The 20,313-nt window shown below is 43.1% G+C and overlaps 1 protein-coding gene across 4 annotated transcripts in view; it reads right to left on the bottom strand.

Annotated features, from left to right (window-relative positions):
* The window catches only part of Smarcal1 (SWI/SNF related, matrix associated, actin dependent regulator of chromatin, subfamily a like 1), a 66,939-nt gene that overhangs the window by 29,514 nt on the left and 17,112 nt on the right, over nt 1-20,313 (bottom strand). For all 4 annotated transcript variants that reach the window (XR_007107699.1, XM_047544658.1, XM_047544655.1 and 1 more), the window contains 5 exons: nt 19,672-19,822; nt 18,056-18,214; nt 14,960-15,025; nt 7,170-7,310; nt 3,190-3,405 (listed from right to left, as the gene is read on the bottom strand). Coding sequence is in view for 3 of the 4 variants with exons in the window: in XM_047544658.1 (XP_047400614.1) it covers nt 3,190-3,405; nt 7,170-7,310; nt 14,960-15,025; nt 18,056-18,214; nt 19,672-19,822 (733 nt within the window). In the remaining variant the exon portion in view is untranslated. The remainder of the gene's footprint in view (nt 1-3,189; nt 3,406-7,169; nt 7,311-14,959; nt 15,026-18,055; nt 18,215-19,671; nt 19,823-20,313) is intronic.

Genomic DNA, 20,313 nt, shown 5'->3' with positions numbered 1-20,313 from the left:
CCGAGTTCTACAAAACCTTTAAAGAAGAGCTCATTCCAATACTTCTCAAACTATTCCATGAAATAGAAGAGGAGAGAACCCTACCAAACTCGTTCTATGAAGCCAATATCACCCTGATACCTAAACCAGACAGAGACACATCGAGGAAAGAAAATTTCAGACCAATATCCTTAATGAATATCGATGCAAAAATTCTCAACAAAATTTTAGCAAATCGCATACAAATATATATTAAAAAGATAGTGCACCACGATCAAGTGGGTTTTATCCCAGGAATGCAAGGTTGGTTCAACATTCGGAAATCAATAAATGTCATTCACCATATCAACAGACTTAAAGTTAAGAATCACATGATTATTTCAATAGATGCAGAAAAAGCATTTGATAAAATACAGCATCCCTTCATGCTCAAAACACTAGAAAAAATTGGGGTAGTGGGAACATTCCTAAACATTATAAAGGCAATCTACGCTAAGCCCATGGCTAATATCATTCTAAATGGTGAAAAACTGAAAGCGTTCCCCCTAAAAACTGGAACAAGGCAGGGATGCCCTCTTTCACTGCTTCTATTCAACATCGTCCTTGAGACTCTAGCCAGAGCAATCAGACAAACCAAAGAAATTAAAGGGATACGAATAGGAAAAGAAGAACTCAAACTATCCCTGTTCGCTGATGACATGATTATATATTTAGAGGAACCTGGAAATTCCACCAGGAAACTTTTAGAACTCATAAGTGAATTCAGTAAAGTAGCAGGTTACAAGATCAATGCTCATAAATCCAATGCATTTTTATACATAAGTGATGAATCTTCAGAAAGAGAAATTAGGAAAACTACCCCATTCACAATAGCATCGGAAAAAAATAAAATACTTGGGAATCAATCTCACAAAAGAGGTGAAAGACCTCTACAATGAGAACTACAGAACACTAAAGAAAGAAATTCAAGAAAACCTTAGAAGATGGAAAGATCTCCCATGTTCCTGGATAGGCAGAATTAATATTGTCAAAATGGCTATACTACCTAAAGTTCTATACAGATTCAATGCAATTCCAATTAAAATCCCAATGATGTACCTTGCAGAAATAGAGCAAGCAATTATGAAATTCATCTGGAAGAATAAAAAACCTAGAATAGCTAAAGCAATCCTCAGTAGCAAGAGCGAAGCAGGGGGTATTGCAATACCAGATCTTCAACTCTACTACAAAGCAATAGTAACAAAAACGGCATGGTATTGGTACCAAAATAGACAGGTAGATCAATGGTACAGAATAGAGGACATGGACACAAACCCAAATAAATACAATTTTCTCATACTAGACAAAGGTTCCAACAATATGCAATGGAGAAAAGATAGCCTCTTCAACAAATGGTGCTGGGAAAACTGGAAAACCATATGCAATAGAATGAAATTAAACCCCTATCTCTCACCCTACACAAAACTCAACTCAAAATGGATCAAGGACCTCGGAATCAGACCAGAGACCCTGCATCTTATAGAAGAAAAAGTAGGTCCAAATCTTCAACTTGTTGGCTCAGGATCAGATTTCCTTAACAGGACTCCCATAGCACAAGAAATAAAAGCAAGAATAAACAACTGGGATAGATTCAAACTAAAAAGCTTTCTCTCAGCAAAGGAAACTATCAGAAATGTGAAGAGAGAGCCTACAGAGTGGGAGAATATCTTTGCCAACCATACCTCAGATAGAGCGCTAATTTCCAGAATCTATAAAGAACTCAAAAAACTCTACACGAAGAATACAAATAATCCAATCAACAAATGGGCTAAGGAAATGAACAGACACTTCACAGAAGAAGATGTACAAGTAATCACCAGATATATGAAAAAATGTTCAACATCCCTAGTAATAAGGGAAATGCAAATCAAAACTACCCTAAGATTTCATCTCACCCCAATTAGAATGGCGATTATCAAGAATACAAGCAACAATAGGTGTTGGCGAGGATGTGGTGAAAAAGGAACACTCATACATTGCTGGTGGGGTTGCAAATTAGTGCAGCCACTCTGGAAAGCAGTGTGGAGATTCCTCAGAAAGCTTGGAATGGAAACACCATTTGACCCAGCTATCCTACTCCTTGGCCTATACCCAAAGGACTTAAAATCAGCATACTACAGAGATACAGCCACATCAATGTTCATTGCTGCTCAATTCACCATAGCCAGATTGTGGAACCAACCTAGATGCCCTTCAGTTGATGAATGGATAAAGAAACTGTGGCATATTTATACAATGGAATATTACTCCGCAATGAAGAATGATAAAATTATGGCATTTGTAGGCAAATGGTCGAAATTGGAGAATATCATGCTAAGTGAGATAAGCCAATCTCAAAAAACTAAAGGACGAATGATCTCGCTGATAAGTGGATGAGGACATATAATGGGGGGTGGGAGGGGCTAGCATTAGGTTTAGGGTTAGGTTTAGAGTTAGGCTAAGGAGAGCGGCAAGAATGAAGGAAAGAAGGACTGTGTAGAGGGAAAAGAGGGGTGGGAGGGGTGGGGGGAGGGGAAAAATAAAATAAACATCATTACCCTATGTAAATGTAAAAAAATAAAAAATAAAAAAAAATAAAAAAAAAAAAAAGAAGGGCTGATGATGTAATTCAGTGGTAAAACACTTGCCAGTATGTGCAAGGTCCTGGGTTCAATTCCCAGTAACACACACACCCATACATACACATACACACACACACACACACACACAAAGGTTTAGAGGGTTTGAAAATTCTGTTATGTAAATGTCCATTTGTGTTTCTAACACAAAGTAGAATGACTAGAGGGTTAACTACGTATCAAATACGTGTAGGACTAATTCTCTAACAACTGTTACCACACCAAGGCATTCTCAAAATTTACTAAACATAAATTCCAACTTTTTTTGAAATATTCAAAATACATATCACCCTTCTGCCACTGCTCTGGGTTTATCTGTATGACCATAGGTTAACAGTGATGCACACACATGTAAAACCACAAATAAGAGATTTTCAAAACAGATCAGGCAGGCTGAGAAATAAACTGGACTGGCTCTTCCCGTCCAGGGAAGTGGAAATGGTGCTGGAAAGGTAAGTTCAGAGAACTTGGGATCCTGTGCAGCAAGTGTTTTACAGGAAGGAATCCCAGTGGACATGTCTGTTTCCAAATCCCTCGCCAGCCCCACACTCACAGTTTGGCCCTTGGTCATTTCCATGGCTGCAGCATTCAGGGTGGCTCTGGCCCTGGCACTGATCCGCCCAGGGGAGACCACCACCGTCTTGCGCTGTTTGGCTGGCAGCTGGGAAAGGACGTCGGACTTGAGGCGTCGCAGCATGATCGCTTCTTCCAGCAGGAGCTTTAGCTCTCCGAGGTTGGAGGAGCCTGAGTAGTCCCAGCCCCAGGACATCTGGGGACAAAGACCAGGTTAGATTGCTCACAGGCCAGGAGCAAAAGGCAGGACTGTCTTCTCCTCACCACCTGCTCTTTGTTCAGAGAACTTCTAGAGATAGATGAACCCTAGATAAGAAAACTGAGAAAAAGAAAAGGAAAAAGCCAGGCATGAGGTGAACACAAATCATTCCACAATCTGGCACTAACCTTGCCAGCTACAAATACAAAATGTCCAACAACTCGGTGTTTGTTTTATTAAAAGACAAAAACCTTGGCTTGTCCGACTATTACTGTAAACTAAAGAGAGTCATACGTCTTCCCCGAGGTTGCCCTTCAGACTCCACTGCACAGTGCAATGAACAATGTCAGTAATATCTTTATTGGATGAAACTTAGAAGGATCTAAAAACTACTATTTCTCAGTATGGGTTTCAGCACCCAACCAAGTACAACAAAGCGAATGCAACTATGGTGTTGCTGTGGGTGATGGAGGCTCATCTTGGCAGAAGGGGCCAGAACACAAGCTTGTGCCAGGTTGGCTGAAATCAGAGGGTTTGGGAGCACCTGGGAAGTCCCTTACAAACATGAGTCCCTCATTCTGTAGTTCCTAGGAGGCAGTGAACTCAAATGTCTATTCCCTCTCACATGGCTAGAGAAGATGTCAGCAATTAAAATAAAAACCCTGGCTGGGAGTGTAGCTCAGCAGAACACTTGCCTAGCATGCATAAGGATCTGGGTTTAATCCCCAGCACTGGAAAAAAAAAAATCAGTAATAAAATAAGAGACCCTGTCTTTCACTAATAATATTGCTAGAGACAGGGCTGATTTCCACAGACTGCACAACTCTGGTGAGCCAGTGTGTCTGCTGCTTTGCATTTCCAGCTGCTCCATCCCCTCTGGCTCTATAATCCCCTGGACTGTGAGCTTCCTGAGGGGAGAGGGTAGGCTTGCTAGCTTCAGATGGTCAGAGGGTCTACCATAATGGTGGAGACAGGGTAGGGTCCTGTAGATCTATGTGAAATAGAGAATAAAGAGATGTTCAAAGGTGGAGAAATAAATGACTCGAAATTGTTTCTTGGGTTGGGGTCCTAGCTCAGTGGTAGAGTACCTGGGAGGCACTAGGTTCGATCCTCAGCACCACTTAAAAATACATTAATTAATTAAATAAAGGTATGTTAAAAAAATGTTTCTTCTTTAAAAAAAAAAAAAAAACGCACCTCTGAAATTGGACTCGGGCTGTAGCTCAGTGGCAGAGCATATGTGAGGTCCACAGTTCAACCACAGTACCACAAAACAAACAAACAAACAAACAAAACAAAACAAAACAAAAACAAAAAAATCCACCCCTCTGAAATCAACTGGAAGTTCTCAGCAAATACCTAGGACAGCCAGGAGACAGCAAATGAGCTCAGCATGGGTCCATCTTAATGCATGAAGCTGGCAGGGGAAAAAAAGCAGCCTGCCTTTTGGACTGCATTAAAAAAAATGCTGGGAACAAGTGGATATCATAATTAACTTGCATATCATGCTCCTAAGTTTAATGTTGTTCCTTTTAATCTTGTAGGTTAAAATTCCAAATACGATAGATTTAAAATTGGACATTGGAATAATCATAATCCAATAAGCTCATATTGAAAACTTTCCTAATCCCAGACACGGGGCTGGGTAAGGAAGGATGAAGAGAAAGGAACTAACTGCCCTTCTCCGAAGTAGGGGTGGGATGAGAGCAGACTGGAATGGGAGTGGTCACGGATGATGCCCCTGTTTCTGGTGCAAGAAACTGGGCAGGGGCCGGCCTGATAATGAGAACTCAGGTAAGAAGAGTCTAGAGAGGGAAAATGACAAATCCCACTTTTGGCTCCTTCCATCACCAGCTACAGACCCAGCTAGTTGAAGGAAATAGCTTTAGAAGTTGAATATTTGCAAATCACACATGAAAACTATACATCAGGGACTGGGGTTGTGGCTTAGTTGTACAGTGCTCGCCAAGAACATGTGAGGCAGTGGGTTCAATCCTCAGCTCCACATAAAAATAAAATAAGGTATTGTGTCTACCTACAACTAAAAAGATATATTTACAAAAAATTATACACCAGCAATCTAATCTGGATTAGTCCATGGGCAAAGTGAGTTGCAGATTTTGTTAGAGAAGTGTATGGTGTTTGTTTTCTGTTCACTCTGTTGTCCAGGCTGATCTTGAACTCCTGGGCTCAAGCAATCCTCCTCCCTCAGCCTTCCAAGGGCTGGACTACAGGTATGTACTATCACACCTGGTAAAGTATATGACTTTTAAATACATTTAATAATTTGAGAAATTTCCTGCCTCAACAACCAGTTTTGCAATTAACTTGTCAAAGCACTACAATTGACAATGTAAGTACTTTGCATGTAAGTGGATATTTTCTAAATATCTGAATTTTTTTCCCCTTAAAAAATATTTTTAAAATATAGCTAACAGCCAGGCACAGTGGTACATGCCTGTAATCCCAGCTACTCAGGAGGCTGAGGCAGGAGGATCCCAAGTTCAAAGCCAGCCTCAGCAACTTAGTGAGACCCCTAAGCAACTTACTGAGACCCTGTCTCAATTAAAAAAAAAAAAAAAACGGTCTGGGGGATATGGCTCAATGGTTAAGCGCCCCTGGGTTCAAACCCTGGTACCAAAATAATCATAATCATAATCATAATAATGATGTAACAAACAATCATGAACTTGCATAGAAGGGATTTGCCCTCACAGATTGCTGGTGAGTAGCTACAACCATTTCTCCAAGTATCAGTGTCACTGATGCAAACAGGGGCTCAGTGTATTTTGATTTGATCACAAAATAAGAATAATTAAGGTCTGAAAACATGAATTCATAAATGGAGATATTGAGTGCAATGCATTTCTGTTTACAAGGCTGCCCCTGCCATTTCTGGAAAATTGAGGTTGTGCCGAAGCTGTGTGGAGGTACCTCTGTATTCATAGAAGCAATGAGAGGCTGCTGCCTACTGACCAGGCAGCAATGCACTGAGTCACCACTTATGGGCAAAGGCTCACTGAGAAAAGCCCTCACAAGGCATCTTGGAATCACACTTCTACTCTACCTGCTCAAAGGTTCTCCTTCCCCTTTCTGTACAGATAAGGCTTTTTTTCACTTCATATTCCTCCCATGCCAAGCAACCTTGCCACCTCACCTACTTTCTTGTCTCTTCTCAGGCCTCACCTCTAACTCACCTTAGTGTCCTTCTCTGGAGCTAACTTCTGGCATGGACTTTTCCTCTACAGTCCCAGCACCACGCCTTGTGCAGGAGCTGTGAGCTCAGGCCAGGGCTGCTGGCTCTCAGAGCTTCACACCTGCACGTTAGCTTCTGGCCCCTTTCTTAGAAAACACTGCCTTGGAATCACCACAAACACTGAAACTAGGAGATATCAATTTCATCTTACCCTTGAGAATACTCCAAGGTGGGGGTTAGAGGCAAACATGAACTCAAATCCTGATTTGTTCCCTGGTCCCTTTCCCTTGGCTCACTCATACCACTGCCAAAGAAAGGAACTGAGGTTGGATGTGTAGCTCAGTGGTAGAGCACTTGCCCAGCATGTGCAAAGCCTGGGTTCAATACCCAGCACAACCAAAAAGGTAGGGCCTGGAGATGTAGCTCAGTGGCAGAGTACAAGTGTGCAAGGCCCTGGGTCTGATCCCCAGTACCAGGAAAAGAGAGAGAGAAAGACAGACAGAAAGGTAGGTTTCAAAGCCAGGGCAAGGGATGGGTGGGCTTGGAGGAAAGAAAGAATAAATACCTGTTTGGCATCACAGTAGCGAAGTCCAAAGGCATGAAACTGAGGGAAAAAAGTTGGCTTGACTGCAATGATCTGCGTGTAGAGCTCTGCAGGTCGGGACATGGCTGGGGTGCCTGACAGTAAGATCACTCTCTTGGCAACCTGGAAGAAAAACAGCCAGAGAGGCCCTGAATACAGGAAGAAGAACGCAGGGAGTGTCCAAAGCGTCCATGAGGCAGGAGCTAGATGCCACCAAGAAGAGCAAACTCCCCTGGAATTCGGTCTGACCACCTTCCCTGGCCTCTCACTGCTGGCAGTTCTCAAGTTTAAACATCACAGAAACAAGGGTAGATCTAGACTCCAAAGATACTGAGGATCAGTCTTACTCCAGAACTCTGTGTGGCGGACAACCTGGGATCCCGACGTAAGGGCACAATGACCAGAAAGAGTCCCTGTGAGTTGTGAGGACCTAATGGAGATGCTGATACAGTTAGACATTCCTCCTTTTCCCTAAGACCTTCCTGGCTGCCATCACAGCACTTAACATTTTCTTTTCCGACTCCCCGACTACACGGGAAGCTTCTGGAAGTCAAAGACTGGGCTGAGTTCCCTTTATTTCCTGCAGCATTTGGTGCCTGGCACAAAGTTAAGTAATCAAATCTTCACTGAATGCCGAGAGAAATTCAGAAGGAAGCTAGTTAGTGTCACAGGGAACGTGGAGTAAACACAAAGAACTCAGCACTGGAACTGGAAGTGGGTAAGAGCAACAGGTCTGAACTTCTGAAGAATGGATTTCTGATATTCAAGTTGAATTTACTATCAGATAATGACACTGTTAGGACCTGGAGGAAGTGACAGAGATTGCCTGTGTATAGCCTCCATGTGATGTTCTTTAAGGAATAAAAGGACCCCCTATCTTCACCTTGGTTCAAGCCTAGAGGTCCTTGACTCCAGCTCATTTTGCAATTAATAGGGACTTTAAACGGCAGTACCCAGATCCACATTCCTTACATTCAGCCCAGGTCTGCAGCAGCATGGTCAGTGTGGCCAGGACGGAAATAGTCAAATTTTAATGATGACTCCAAGTTCTCTGCTACCCTAACAGCAACCTGCCCCAAGGAGATCAGACCCAAATCCTGTGCTTCTCAGATTGAACAAGGGGACACTTCTGCTCTGTTGGAATTTAATATCACCACAAATTACCTGAGGGAAAATTCATTTCAGCTCTGGGAAGGGACCCTACCTGGAGTACAGTTGTCTAGAAACAGCTTGTTAACCACTGTAACCTTGAGCTAATGACAGTAATAGAAGGCAATGGCATCAAGTAAATCTCCTCCGGGAGGAAATTAGGTTTTTAAATGGATATGCTGCCTCAGGAAAATAAATAAATAAAGGTGTAGCAGTGGGAAGAAAAATGATTCCGTATAAATATACAATATACACAATTCTCAAAATGCACTTTTGCCCTCTCAGCCACTGCCAAAACAAATTCCATTTTGAAGGGAGAGATACGCATTTCTCCAGCCATAATTTTCTACAGTTCAATTACTCGGACCTTCTAATTTCCTGCACGGTTTAATGCAGCCTCATTAAAATAACAATGGGTTTCCTCAATGATGTCTGCAGCATCTCTCACCCTGGCGTAAGACCATTTCAATGAAAGGGACAAGATGAAAAGGTCCTATAGACAAGAAAAGACCTGCCATCATCCCAAACCCACTCGCCATGTCACTGTGCTTGCCCAGAGATGGAGCCTGGGCCAAACCAGCTCGTGTTCCTGGTGACTAATTCCAGGATCTCCTGGGGAACATTTATAGGATGCAGTTGATATAATACTGAGTCACTTCTCTCACACACGTCCCAGACCAGAGTGACAGGAGCCGTGCAATGGACGTGGGTATTAAAAAGCAGAACAGAGAAAAAAGTCGGCTTGGAAAAGAAAGCAGAACAGCATCTCATCTGTTACCAACTGACTGAGCCTGCTCCCTGCTCAGCCTCAACATGTTGTCCTATCGTCGCTGTCACCTATAAGGCCTTTAATACACACTCAGCTGCAAATGATTTATATGATTTATATGCTTCCATCTCAGAGAACTTTCAAGCTAGGAAAACATAAATGCATAAAGCCAGATAAATCAACACTAACCTGAACGTGACAATTAACCCCTGGCTAAGGAAAAGCAGCATCTAGAAAGCTACAATGGAACAATGGGAAAAAATAATTTCTGCTTGGTGTGATTCATGAGCAGAGTGTTGGGGGCAGATAACCTTCAAAGATAGGTTTGGTTTCCTGGGCTGGGTGTGGGAAAGCCCTGCAGAACAGGTTGCTAGCAGGACAGTAAGTCAAATTAACAAGGAGAATCCTATGTGGTTATTCAAATAGATAACCTTTACATAGGTTTTAAAATATGAGGCCAGAGAATTTTCTACTGCAGAGAAAGGTGCTAAAGTTTTTTTAGGTTCATACAAGAAACAGTTTAAAACTATTCATCACTTTCCACTGTTATCTCTCTTTTTCATTCCAACTGATCCAGTAATTTGTTTGCTGAATTATTCTCATTGGCTTATAGCATCCTTCACCAACACCTAGGGCAGGAATAAAGTCATGCTCCCCAAAGCTCAGTCCCATTCTTTTACTCCGTATTATTCCTAATAGTCCTCTAAATAAGCTTAATGCAATATTCTCAATTTAGAAATAAGACACAAAGAAGGCAGGTAACATCAGAGAGAAGACCACGTCCATGACACCCAACTGTCCGACTCTCATTAACCCTGATGAGGCAGGAACAATGCAGCCATTAAAGTCGTTCCAAAGTCATTACAGAGTCTTCAAAAATAAGGACAATGGCAAGCAAAACTTAGGGCACGTGACCAAAAGTACCCAGATCAAAAATACATGCAGGACGATAATGACCCCCCACAAGGAGAAACAGCAAAATTCAAGGCCTGAGGTGCAGGATGGACCCAAAAATGGGAATCTAGGAAGGGGACTGGGTTCTGTGCTTTGCTTTGACCCTGAGCAGTGCTCCCCAGAACAAACAAGACCAAACCAAGACAAACAGCATAGTTATGGCCACTGCTGACCAGAAGCCACCCCTGGTACCAGCCAAAGTCCACCTACCACTCAGTGACACCTAGTGATCAGTCTTTCTGAGCCTCTGATTAGGTCAGCATATTTCATGTAAGTGAAATGATTGCTCTAGGTCCTCCCCCATGTTCCAAAAAGCCTGAAAGGTACTGACATGAATAAACTGACTTGCATGATAATGATTTCAAGCTACATAGTATCACTCTGCTAACAAAGAAATCGTGATGCCACAGTTAAGGGAGTCCTTGGGTTGGAACAGGAAAGAATGAAGACTGACTACAGGTGTACTGATTCAAAATACCAAGTTGCTCTAATGATAATACAGAAAATGATAATTATAGCTGATTAAAGTTATGCTATTATGAGCTCTAAGGCCTGCAAACCACTTGTGTACAGGTATTAAGATAATACACACGTGAAAATTAAATACTAAGGTGGATTTTCTAGAAAACACAGTCTCTTTTTTCCTTAAGTATCAGATGCCAATAATTTCCTTTTTAAGTCTGGCTCTGTAATGAACTTAAGGAAATAAACCAGAATAGGACTTCACCTGTAGACTTGTCACACCAGGGGGAAAAAATAGAACCCTTCAGCTGATGCCCCTTTCCTCTCTGGCCTGAAGGAAGCAGAGAGCCATCTCTTCCAGATGCAGGGGTCTGAGTTCTCTACTGCCTGCTTCTGTATCATGTAACAAGTTTCAGCATTGTAAGAGCTACGATTTAGTTACAAATCCATCCAAAGGGAACAAGATTCATATTTTGATGGATTTACACAATAATGCTATTTGTAAGGAAGAGGGAGAATCCTTTGGAATAACAAGGAATGATTTTCAAGACATGTTACTAAGGGGAAAAAGGTAGGTATAAAGCAGTGGCTATGGGACAGACAGCCTGCGGGAGGAAGGAAACACCCACCTCCACAGAAATCTGGTGTGGCTGCCTGGGGAGAGGGATGAGAGACGGGAGCCCGAGGCAGGAGAAAGGTGTAGTTTTCACCATCCTTCCTTTCATACATTTGAACTTATCATCTATTTGAACTACTTAAATAAAAAAGGAAAAAGAAGAAGACTGACCATTTTAGCCAATCTCTCATCTAGCTCATCATTAGAAACTGCACTCTACTCAAAGGAAAGAGAAACAGTATTTATTAAAAAAGGGTAGTGGGTTCTGGGGGCCTTTCCTCTTTAAAAAATGGAATTTTGTTATTATAGTGATTTAACAGCAACAGCAACAAAATCAGTGTAAACAAAACCAATTAAACTAACAAACGAAAAACCTGAGCACACACACTTGATGCTCAAAAGAGCATTGATAAGCCTCAGAGCTGGTGTCCTGTGGGGAAGGGCCCGGACACAGGCTGAATGGGAATGAAAATGGTTCTGCCTGGCCAGGCTGCACTCAGAGGCTCCACAGAAGGCCTGAGAACCAAGCAACTCTCTTGTGGGACTTTGTCCTGAAGGATAAGCATGCCAAGTACACATAGATGGAAGACGTTCATTGCTCAATTATTTGTAACAACAAAGAGGGGTAAGGACCAAGGCTGATGCTGAAGGTTAAACTACAGGACGTGTTTACGGAATGGCGTGCTCCACATCACTAAAAACCACCATCTTGCCCTACAATCGGCATGTCACAAAAACAGCCACACTGTTAACAGTGGTTTTCAGGTTTTAATATTGTCCTTTAGAGTTTTCTGTTTTGCCTACTTTCATACATTTATGTACACTATATACTTACTTAGAGACTAAGCCACTTGATTTAGTAATAGTAACCCAGGCAAACAGTGCTTTGGGGAAAGAAAGAGGTCCCATTTCCCATGGGACAATGAGACCAGTTTCTTATGAGATAACAACACAACCTCTATATGCTGACTGCTGTCATCACTTACAAAACTCACATTTCTGGCACAATCTGACCCTGCTACCTCACAGGCTGTATGATAATATGAAGCACATGTTCTGAAAATATATTGTGATATTCATTATCAGAATACAGGGTTTTTTGTTTTGTTTTGTTTTAGTACTGGGGATTAGACCCAGGGGCACTTAACCACTGAGCCACATCCCCAGCCCTTTTATATTTTATTTTGATACAGGGTCTTACTAAGTTGCTGAGGTTGACTTTGAATTTGAGATCCTCCTGCCTCAGCCTCCTGAGTCGCTGGAATTACAGGCCCAGAATATAGTTCTAAGAGATGTACCATTAGAGGAACGATCTAGTGGCACTAAATTTGCACATTAGGTGGCTTTTCAAAGACATACTTTGCTTCCTCCCAACTATTTTCTTATTCCTAAAGCATTCAGTTTCATTTCTTAGAGCATTTAGGTCAGTGGTTCTCAATGGGTTTGGAAGTAGGATGCTGGGAAACATCTGGAGACAATGTTGATTATCACAGCCGGAAGTCCTACTGGAATCTAGTGTATAGAGGCCAAGGATGTTATTAAACATCCTACCATAAATGGGACAGCCAAAGAATCATTCAACCCAAAGTACCAATAGCACCAAGACTGAGCAATTCTGATCTAGACAAAAATATAGCAAAGAGAGCAAAAGGTTTACTGAACAGAATGCGGAAGAAGCCACGCCCGACTCGTTTACCCCAATCCTTCCACTGCCCAGCATTATATGAAGCCAATGTTACCTCAAGACACCTTCATGGACAGCAGGTCATGTGCATAGCTCCTACTTTAAAATATTAATTCACCCACGTCTACAGCCAACGTAGAATAATGTGTACTAGTCAGCAGTTTAAAGATTTGTTTTAAATATGTCACTTTGAAATATGCTTAAGATATTAAAGATGTATATGTTCCAAAGGTCTGGCTCAGCGACACCTATTTCGGAACCTACTACATAGTTCTAAGTGCCCAACCAGGCAATGGCCACATGGGCAAGAAGCTTTCATACTACCACTTTAATGACATGATCTAACTACTGTGCAATCCTTTTGTCATCAGGGGTACAGATTTAATTTTAGCTTTGTCTGTAATACTGGAACCACGGTACCAAGACCTGTTAACATATTTATAAATAAAACATATTAAAGCCTCTCCAAAGATGGAAAGACATCTCATTATATGTCCATAAATGGCTATCAATATATACATATTTTTAGGTAATGTCAGCAGAAAATCAAGCCTTTTAAAGTAAAAAACTTTTATTTTTAGGTTTGAAGCATATGACATAACCCTGACTTGGAAGATGCATCATATTACCTGTTACTCCTTAATAAAATTAAATCTTGAAATGAGTGGACATTCATGTTGTGTTTTGGGGGTGGCTGTATTATAGGTTAGACATGAGGTGTCTCCCAAAAGCTCATGTGAAACAATGCAAGAATGCTCAGAGGCAAAATGATTAAATTTAAAGCTGTTGACCTAATAAATGGATTAATTCACATATGGATTAACTGGGTAGTAACTGTTGGCAGGAAGGGTATGGCTGGAGGAAAAGGTCACTGAGAGTTTTATATTTTGTTCCAGTGAGCAGAGCTCTCGCTATACTTCCTGGTCGCAACATCCTGAGCTGCTTTCTTCCACCACACCCTTCTGCCATGATCCTCTGCCTCATCTCGAGCCCCAGAGCTATGGAGTCCACCAACCATGAACTGAATCTCTAAAACCATCAGCCAACATAAACTTTTCCTCTGCCAAGTTAGTCTTGTCAGGTCTTTTCGTCATAATGACACAAAGCTAACAAAAACAGGTGGGGAAATTAAACTAATTGTCAAATGCTAAATTTGACTAATAATCAGCAAATTTGTTTTCCTTAGTTTAGGTAACTCATTTTAAACAATAAAAGCTGCAGTTTCAAAACACTGGAGTAACATAAAGGCTGGCTAAATAGAGTACATGATAAACTTGCTCAGTCTACATCAACTACAGTAGGTTCCTCCAAAGTCATTGTGAGACTTCTAACTTGCATGAGAGAAAACACTACTTTCATAATCCACACTTCACATTGGGAAAAGAACTCACCCTAAGAAGACAGAAGGAAATCTGGCGCCTACCTCCTCTGTGAGGGCTAAGGGACCAAGAGACTGACAAGAGTGCCAGAGGAACACAGCCTACACAGCATGCCAGACGTGAGTAGGGAAAGGCCTGACCCTCGACTCATTCCCACCCCTCCTGCTCTGAAGCACAACTCTTGCCATCCAGGTGCTCAGGAACTAGTGCAGAACCCCACAGAAAAGAATGTGGACAGCCAGCCCTCCTGTGAGCCAAGGAAGCCCAGAGAGCACTGAAAGGTGACTGACAGGCTTACAAGGAAAGTCTCAGCTCTGCCAGGGCTTCCTGCTGATACCCACTGGCCCTGGCTGGTCCTAGGTTTGGCTAAGTCAACTTCTCGGTTCCCAACACCTTGACAGCTGTGCCACTACATGTGACTCAGTTTCTTCTGAGATGCTTAGTGGATAAGCTGCTACAGGCTCTCCCCTACCCAGGAAGGAAGCCAGAGGAGAATGCTGGAGTCCTGTCCCAACCTAGCCTGTGACCTTCAACGGGTCTTCAACTGGACTACTGAGTCCTTAGAAGGACATCAGGAAGGAAAATGGAACTGGCACCAAACCCCAAGGACAGATGTCCTCAGACAATCCTGAATCCCACCCATCCACAGCTCACAGGCCGGGACAGCAATGGCTCTACCAGCAACACCACACATCTGAGCAACACTGCAGGTCTCAGGCCCAGCGGGCACAAACCCCAACTCTTCTCATCAGCACTCACCTTTAGGATGGGTACAGCTGCTCGACAGCGGGCAGTCTTGATATTTTTGAGGAAATGAGATTCATCCTGAAAGAAACAGCCATGTGGGTGAACAAGGCTCAGTCCTAAGGGACACAGCAAGCCCACCTCAAGCTTGACCCTGGCCTGGCATTTTCTCTCTTTTTTTTTTTTTTCTTGGTACCAGATATTGAATTCAGGGGCACTTGACCACTGAGCCACATCCCCATCCCTATTTTATATTTTATTTAGAGACAGGGTCTCAGTGAGTTGCTTAGTGCCTCACTTTTGCTGAGGCTGGCTTTGAACTATGATTCTCCTGCCTCAGCCTCCTGAGCCCCTGGGATTACAGGCATGCACCGCTGGCTGGCCTGGCATTTTCCATGTGTACACATGCCATGGCACGTTCTCATTCAAGGAGACGGCACAGGGGGCCAGGGAAAGACCCAGGGCCCTGGGGTGGCTTCTTTACTACAGTAGTCTTGGCAAGTCACTTATATCTTTCTGGGGACCCTTTCCACTAACAAGGTGGGATTAGTGAATCCCTGCCCCCTTGGAGGCTACTTGGATGAACAAGCCCCTGAAAATTGGTTTACTGTTTCATAAAAGGCACCACATATCTATGTGGCACAGGACTAAAGAATGCTAAAGACCCAACGTGTGTCCAGCACCTGCCCCAGGGGCCAGCAGTACAGCGAGAATGTTGGACACACTGACAACTGATCAGTCAGTGCTATCACTGGGGTGGGTGTGAATAAAGCCCTGTGGGGACTGAGAAAGAAGAGGATGAGCCCTGTCCTCCAGGAACTCGCTATTATGTTCAGAACATGGAGCATGATTACTTACAGCTCTGCATTCTGTGCATAAGCAAACAGAATTTGTCATATTTTCTAAAGTCAAATGAGTTATACTACTACATTATTAGTACCTGAGGGAAAAGTTTCTAGGTTGGTACACATTCTAGTTCTTTGCCACGTGACTCTGAAAACTAACTGACCTCTCTGTGGAGCCAGTTTCTCCACCTGCAAAATGGATATAATGATAGTTCTTAATGTATGAGGTTGATACACACATACACACACTCACACACACACACACATATATTTAAAATATATGTGTGTGTGTTATATACATATTTTCTGCGCCCATGGCATCAGTGACAGAACCCAGAGCCTCATGCATGCTGTCTTACATGGGCTAACACACACAGCCCTTGGATCAGTCCTGACACTTAGATTCCTTGCAGCTGTCCTATGAATAGGGGGTACTAAAAAGACTCCAGCTCTGTCTCTATGAAATCTATGAGGACTCCTGTTCCATTTCAGCTGCGATGAACAAAGAGGGCCTCAACAGCATAATGGAGGGAAGCATGAGATGCCCCCCAAAGTGTCAAGACAGTCTCTAGAAACAGTCATGCTCTGGTTTCATGACAAGTCCTTGGCACAGTCATGGGACTTCTCTCTTCATAGAGAGGAATCACAGAAAGTGCAAGGACATAAAGGGACCAGGCCCTCTGACTAATGGGTGAAAACATGTCCTAAGCAATGGCTTGAAACCAAACTGCTTCTAAGAAGCATGACATGACAGGGTTGTCACTATATTACTTTCTACAATGTTTCTTTGAAGTCACAAGAGGACAGGGCTCTTACTTCACTAAAGAACAAACCAATGTTTGCCAAAAAATTCATGGCAGAAACAGAAAAACAAATTCTGAAGCCAGATGCAACCAGCTTTAAACAATGATTCTCTACATTGTTAGCTTTCTGTCTGAGGGAATGATCCCCCACTGCCGCTGTCAGTTCCATTAGCTGTGAAGGGATAACTCAAGAATAAAAGATGATACTGGCTCAGGGGCTCTGGGAAGATCCATGGTTATAGATGAAGCACCTCATACAAGGGGGCACACAAGAAATGAAGGTGTTCTGCTCCCCACGCTCCAGACCCATCGCCTTCCACCCTGGAATACTCTTTTTTGTTTTAAAAAAAAATTTTTTATGCTACTAGGAATTGAACCCAGATTCTTGTGCATGCTAGACGAGTGGGATATTTTTCTAATGTTTTCATTTCACTTGGATGCTAACAGTTTTTAAGCCATTGAATTTGTGCCAAACTAGAAATGGCTCCCCCAAAGACTTGTCACCTTATAGCTTTGGGGAAAAAAAAATGTACATTTCTGTTTGCTTATGCCAAGAACACAGTGTGGTTCTCATGTCTAGAACATGGGAAGAGAGCCCCTGAGGTCAGCAATTGTCTTCTCCTTCCCTTGTCTGAGCTCCCACGATGTTTTGATTTGGGAACTATGTTGACACATTCAGTTCTGACAGAGCTGGCTGGGTACCAAGTCTGCCCAGACTTTCCTCATGAGTGCATGAGCTGCGAAGGAAGGAAAGCAGGAACTGAAAGATGTGCTGTGGGATCTGGGAGCAGGCTCTAGCAAAGACTTTGTTTTAAAAACCAACTCCAGTAAAAGGTGCTTTTTATGTTTATTTGTTTGTTTGGTTTGGTTTGGTTTTGGGGAAGCAGGGTGTCTTTATATTGGCTGAAAGGTAACTTATTATTGAACAGTATCTCTGAGTTACTCTGACAAAATGGCACCACTGAGGGCACACACCCTAACTGTCCAGGCTGCTGTCCTGGAGCCCCAGATGTCAAGGTGCTGGCCTCAACTGCAGACTCAAGCTATAGGAGAGATAGGCTAGAAACCCTAGCACAGATGCATTCAACCTCAATTTTAACAAGCTACCCAGGAAATTATATTAGCCAAATTATATCAGCATGTTGTGTGCATGTTCAAATATGTAACAACAAATCCCATCATTATGTACGATTATAATGCACCAAAAAAACAAAACAAAATTTTAAAAAACTGCTAACATTTTAAAAAAGGAGAAAAAAAGCTCCCCAGTAAATGCTAACATGCGACCAGGGTTGAGAACTGCTATTTGAGAGGAATCAAATGTCAGCTCTCTAACAAAATAAAAACACTGATTTCTAGTCCTCTAGAAACTGAGAAAGGCTCAATGAGATTACAGATCCCTCTAGAAATTTCCAAGCGATTCCACAGAGATAAAGTACTTGAAGACTTTGCAAGTCACTTACAATGATGACGACCTTGAAAGGGGTCTTTAGCTGTTTTTCCAATTTGCTAAGAAGGTCAAAACTGACTATGTTGACCAAGCCAGCTGTCAGGTGGCCCTTCCCATTCACTACCACGTTGATGCTATCTGGGCTCAGAGATGGCAGCCACTGAAGGAAGGCCTGTGGATGACAGGGGAGAGCAAAACCCAATAAATAGTGACTACCCAGCCCTCTCCAGAGCTCTCAGTATGGACCGATTTTATCATTCCCTGAAAAGCACATCTGGTTTCTCCACCTCCTTGCTTTCTCCACCTCCCTCTAACCCTCCATGCCCCTTCATTGCCCCTGATAAAACGCCCCTTCCCTTGTCAGCAAGCACTTGTGATGCCTCTGGGTTTCATCTCTGTGGTCTAAACAGACAGGAAGTTTCTGCTGGGGAAGAATATGATTCTTCCTAAGAATTTTATAAAGGACTTAGGAGAGCCTGGTACACTGAAGGCAAACTCTTAAGCGTTTACTGATGATGACGGAAGTGTTTATATAAATATTTTCTACAAAACCACCTGCTCTCCCCAGCAACCCTAGTCAAACTTGCTCCCTGGAGCCAGTGGAAGGTTGCTGGGCACCCCATCAATGCTGGGTGACCATGCACGTCCCGGCACTGCCTGGGCTGCACTGTTCTGAGGATGGGGGTGCTGGCCTTTTCCCTAGTCTTGGTCCTGCTTGTAACCATCTACCTGACTCTTCCCTGGAACTTCTGGGGTACTAAGGGAATCTAACACACACAGGGTACTGACTGAATGGTTGCTGTCCGCAGGTGTTGACAGAATTCAGATCATATAGATAGCAAAAAAATGTATTGTCTCAACACACATTTTTAAAAGTTTTTGCCTTCTCTTTGGTAAGGATGGCACATCTGGCATTAGGCTGACCAGCAGCAGGAAGAGCAACTTCCTTCCATCACAGCTCACAGAGACCTCAGGAAGAAGGCATGTATAAGGAAGCACAAGGCTGACAAAGTCAGGAAAAGCTATGGCTAATGAGCTAGGTCTTCCTTCTTTGCTGTGTTTGCTTACAGGGATTCGATAACTCAACGTTCATGTCAGGTTCTCCATCCATAAGGTGACCTGGGTGACAGGGAACATCCCACCCATACCGCCTTCTATTGAGTACAAAACACTGAGCCAATAAGTCAAGAGGGGTCTTCGAGTCCCACTCTGCCCCTCACTAACAGGATGCATGGTGCTTAACCCATTTGAGATTTAGTTTGCTCATTTGTAAAGGGGGTCACTGTCTTGTGTCATGGGATTAAGGAAGCAAAGTTATTTTAGAATAAAGTGTGGTACAAATGGAACATATTAATTTGCATACAGAGGGAACAGAGGTACTGGAAGTGTCCACTGTTGAACCAGCTGATGCCCCTAAGGTGATGAGTCCTTGACTTTCTTCCCTAAAGTACAACCTGACTAATTCAGAAAATATAAGCCTGCCTGCAGGCTGCCAGCTCATCTTTCTTCTGATCTTCACTTGAGACAAGACCTTCAGAGATTCAAGGCCTTGTTTCCAACCCATTCTTTTGTTATTCTCGTATCAAGGAAAACCTTCTTTCTTAAGATTCCAATACAAAGAGAATCAACCTGCTCCCAGGTGAAGCGCACAGAGGACGGTACCACCACCAGGAGTGGCCATTCCTTCCGGTAGAAGGCCGCTATACAGATGGCTTGGATGGTCTTTCCCAGTCCCATGTCATCAGCAAGCAGCAGGCGACCTCTTTTTGCTATGGCAAAACTGCAAGCATACAAAGGAGAGTCAGCAGCTCAGTACATGTGTTCTAGTACATCCCATGTCCGTCAACCCGCCACTACCAAAAGCAGGAAACATGGTGCAGGCTGTCCTGGCCAGCTCGGGCACTACTTGCAGCAAGATTTGCCCCCAGAAGAGGAAAGGGCAGGAGTGGATCTGGGGGCAGTATAAAATGAAAAGAGAGAGGGAGTCAACCAAGGGAAAATATGGAATGGTGGCCAAGTGGTGAGGAGAAGACCTAGAAGGCAATTTAATCTGGCTGTGGGAGCCGAGGGGAAGGGTTCCAAGAGAGGACTCATGAGGGAGGAAGACTCAGAGGAGGGAAGGTTTCAGTGAAAGGAGTCAGCCCACGGGAACACGAAGGTGGGGCAAGCTCAGCCATCCATCACCAGGGCAGTGACTCACTTGGGAAATCTGCCCAGGAAGAACAGAAAGAAAGACGAGTCAGAGGGGTTAAAAATAAAGCTTTCTGAAGA

Source organism: Sciurus carolinensis, chromosome 3 (assembly GCF_902686445.1).
Source record: "Sciurus carolinensis chromosome 3, mSciCar1.2, whole genome shotgun sequence".
NCBI classification, from domain to species: domain Eukaryota; kingdom Metazoa; phylum Chordata; class Mammalia; order Rodentia; family Sciuridae; genus Sciurus; species Sciurus carolinensis.
The sequence above is the reverse complement of the archived record's forward strand: the minus strand, read 5'-3'. Positions and strand labels throughout refer to the sequence as shown.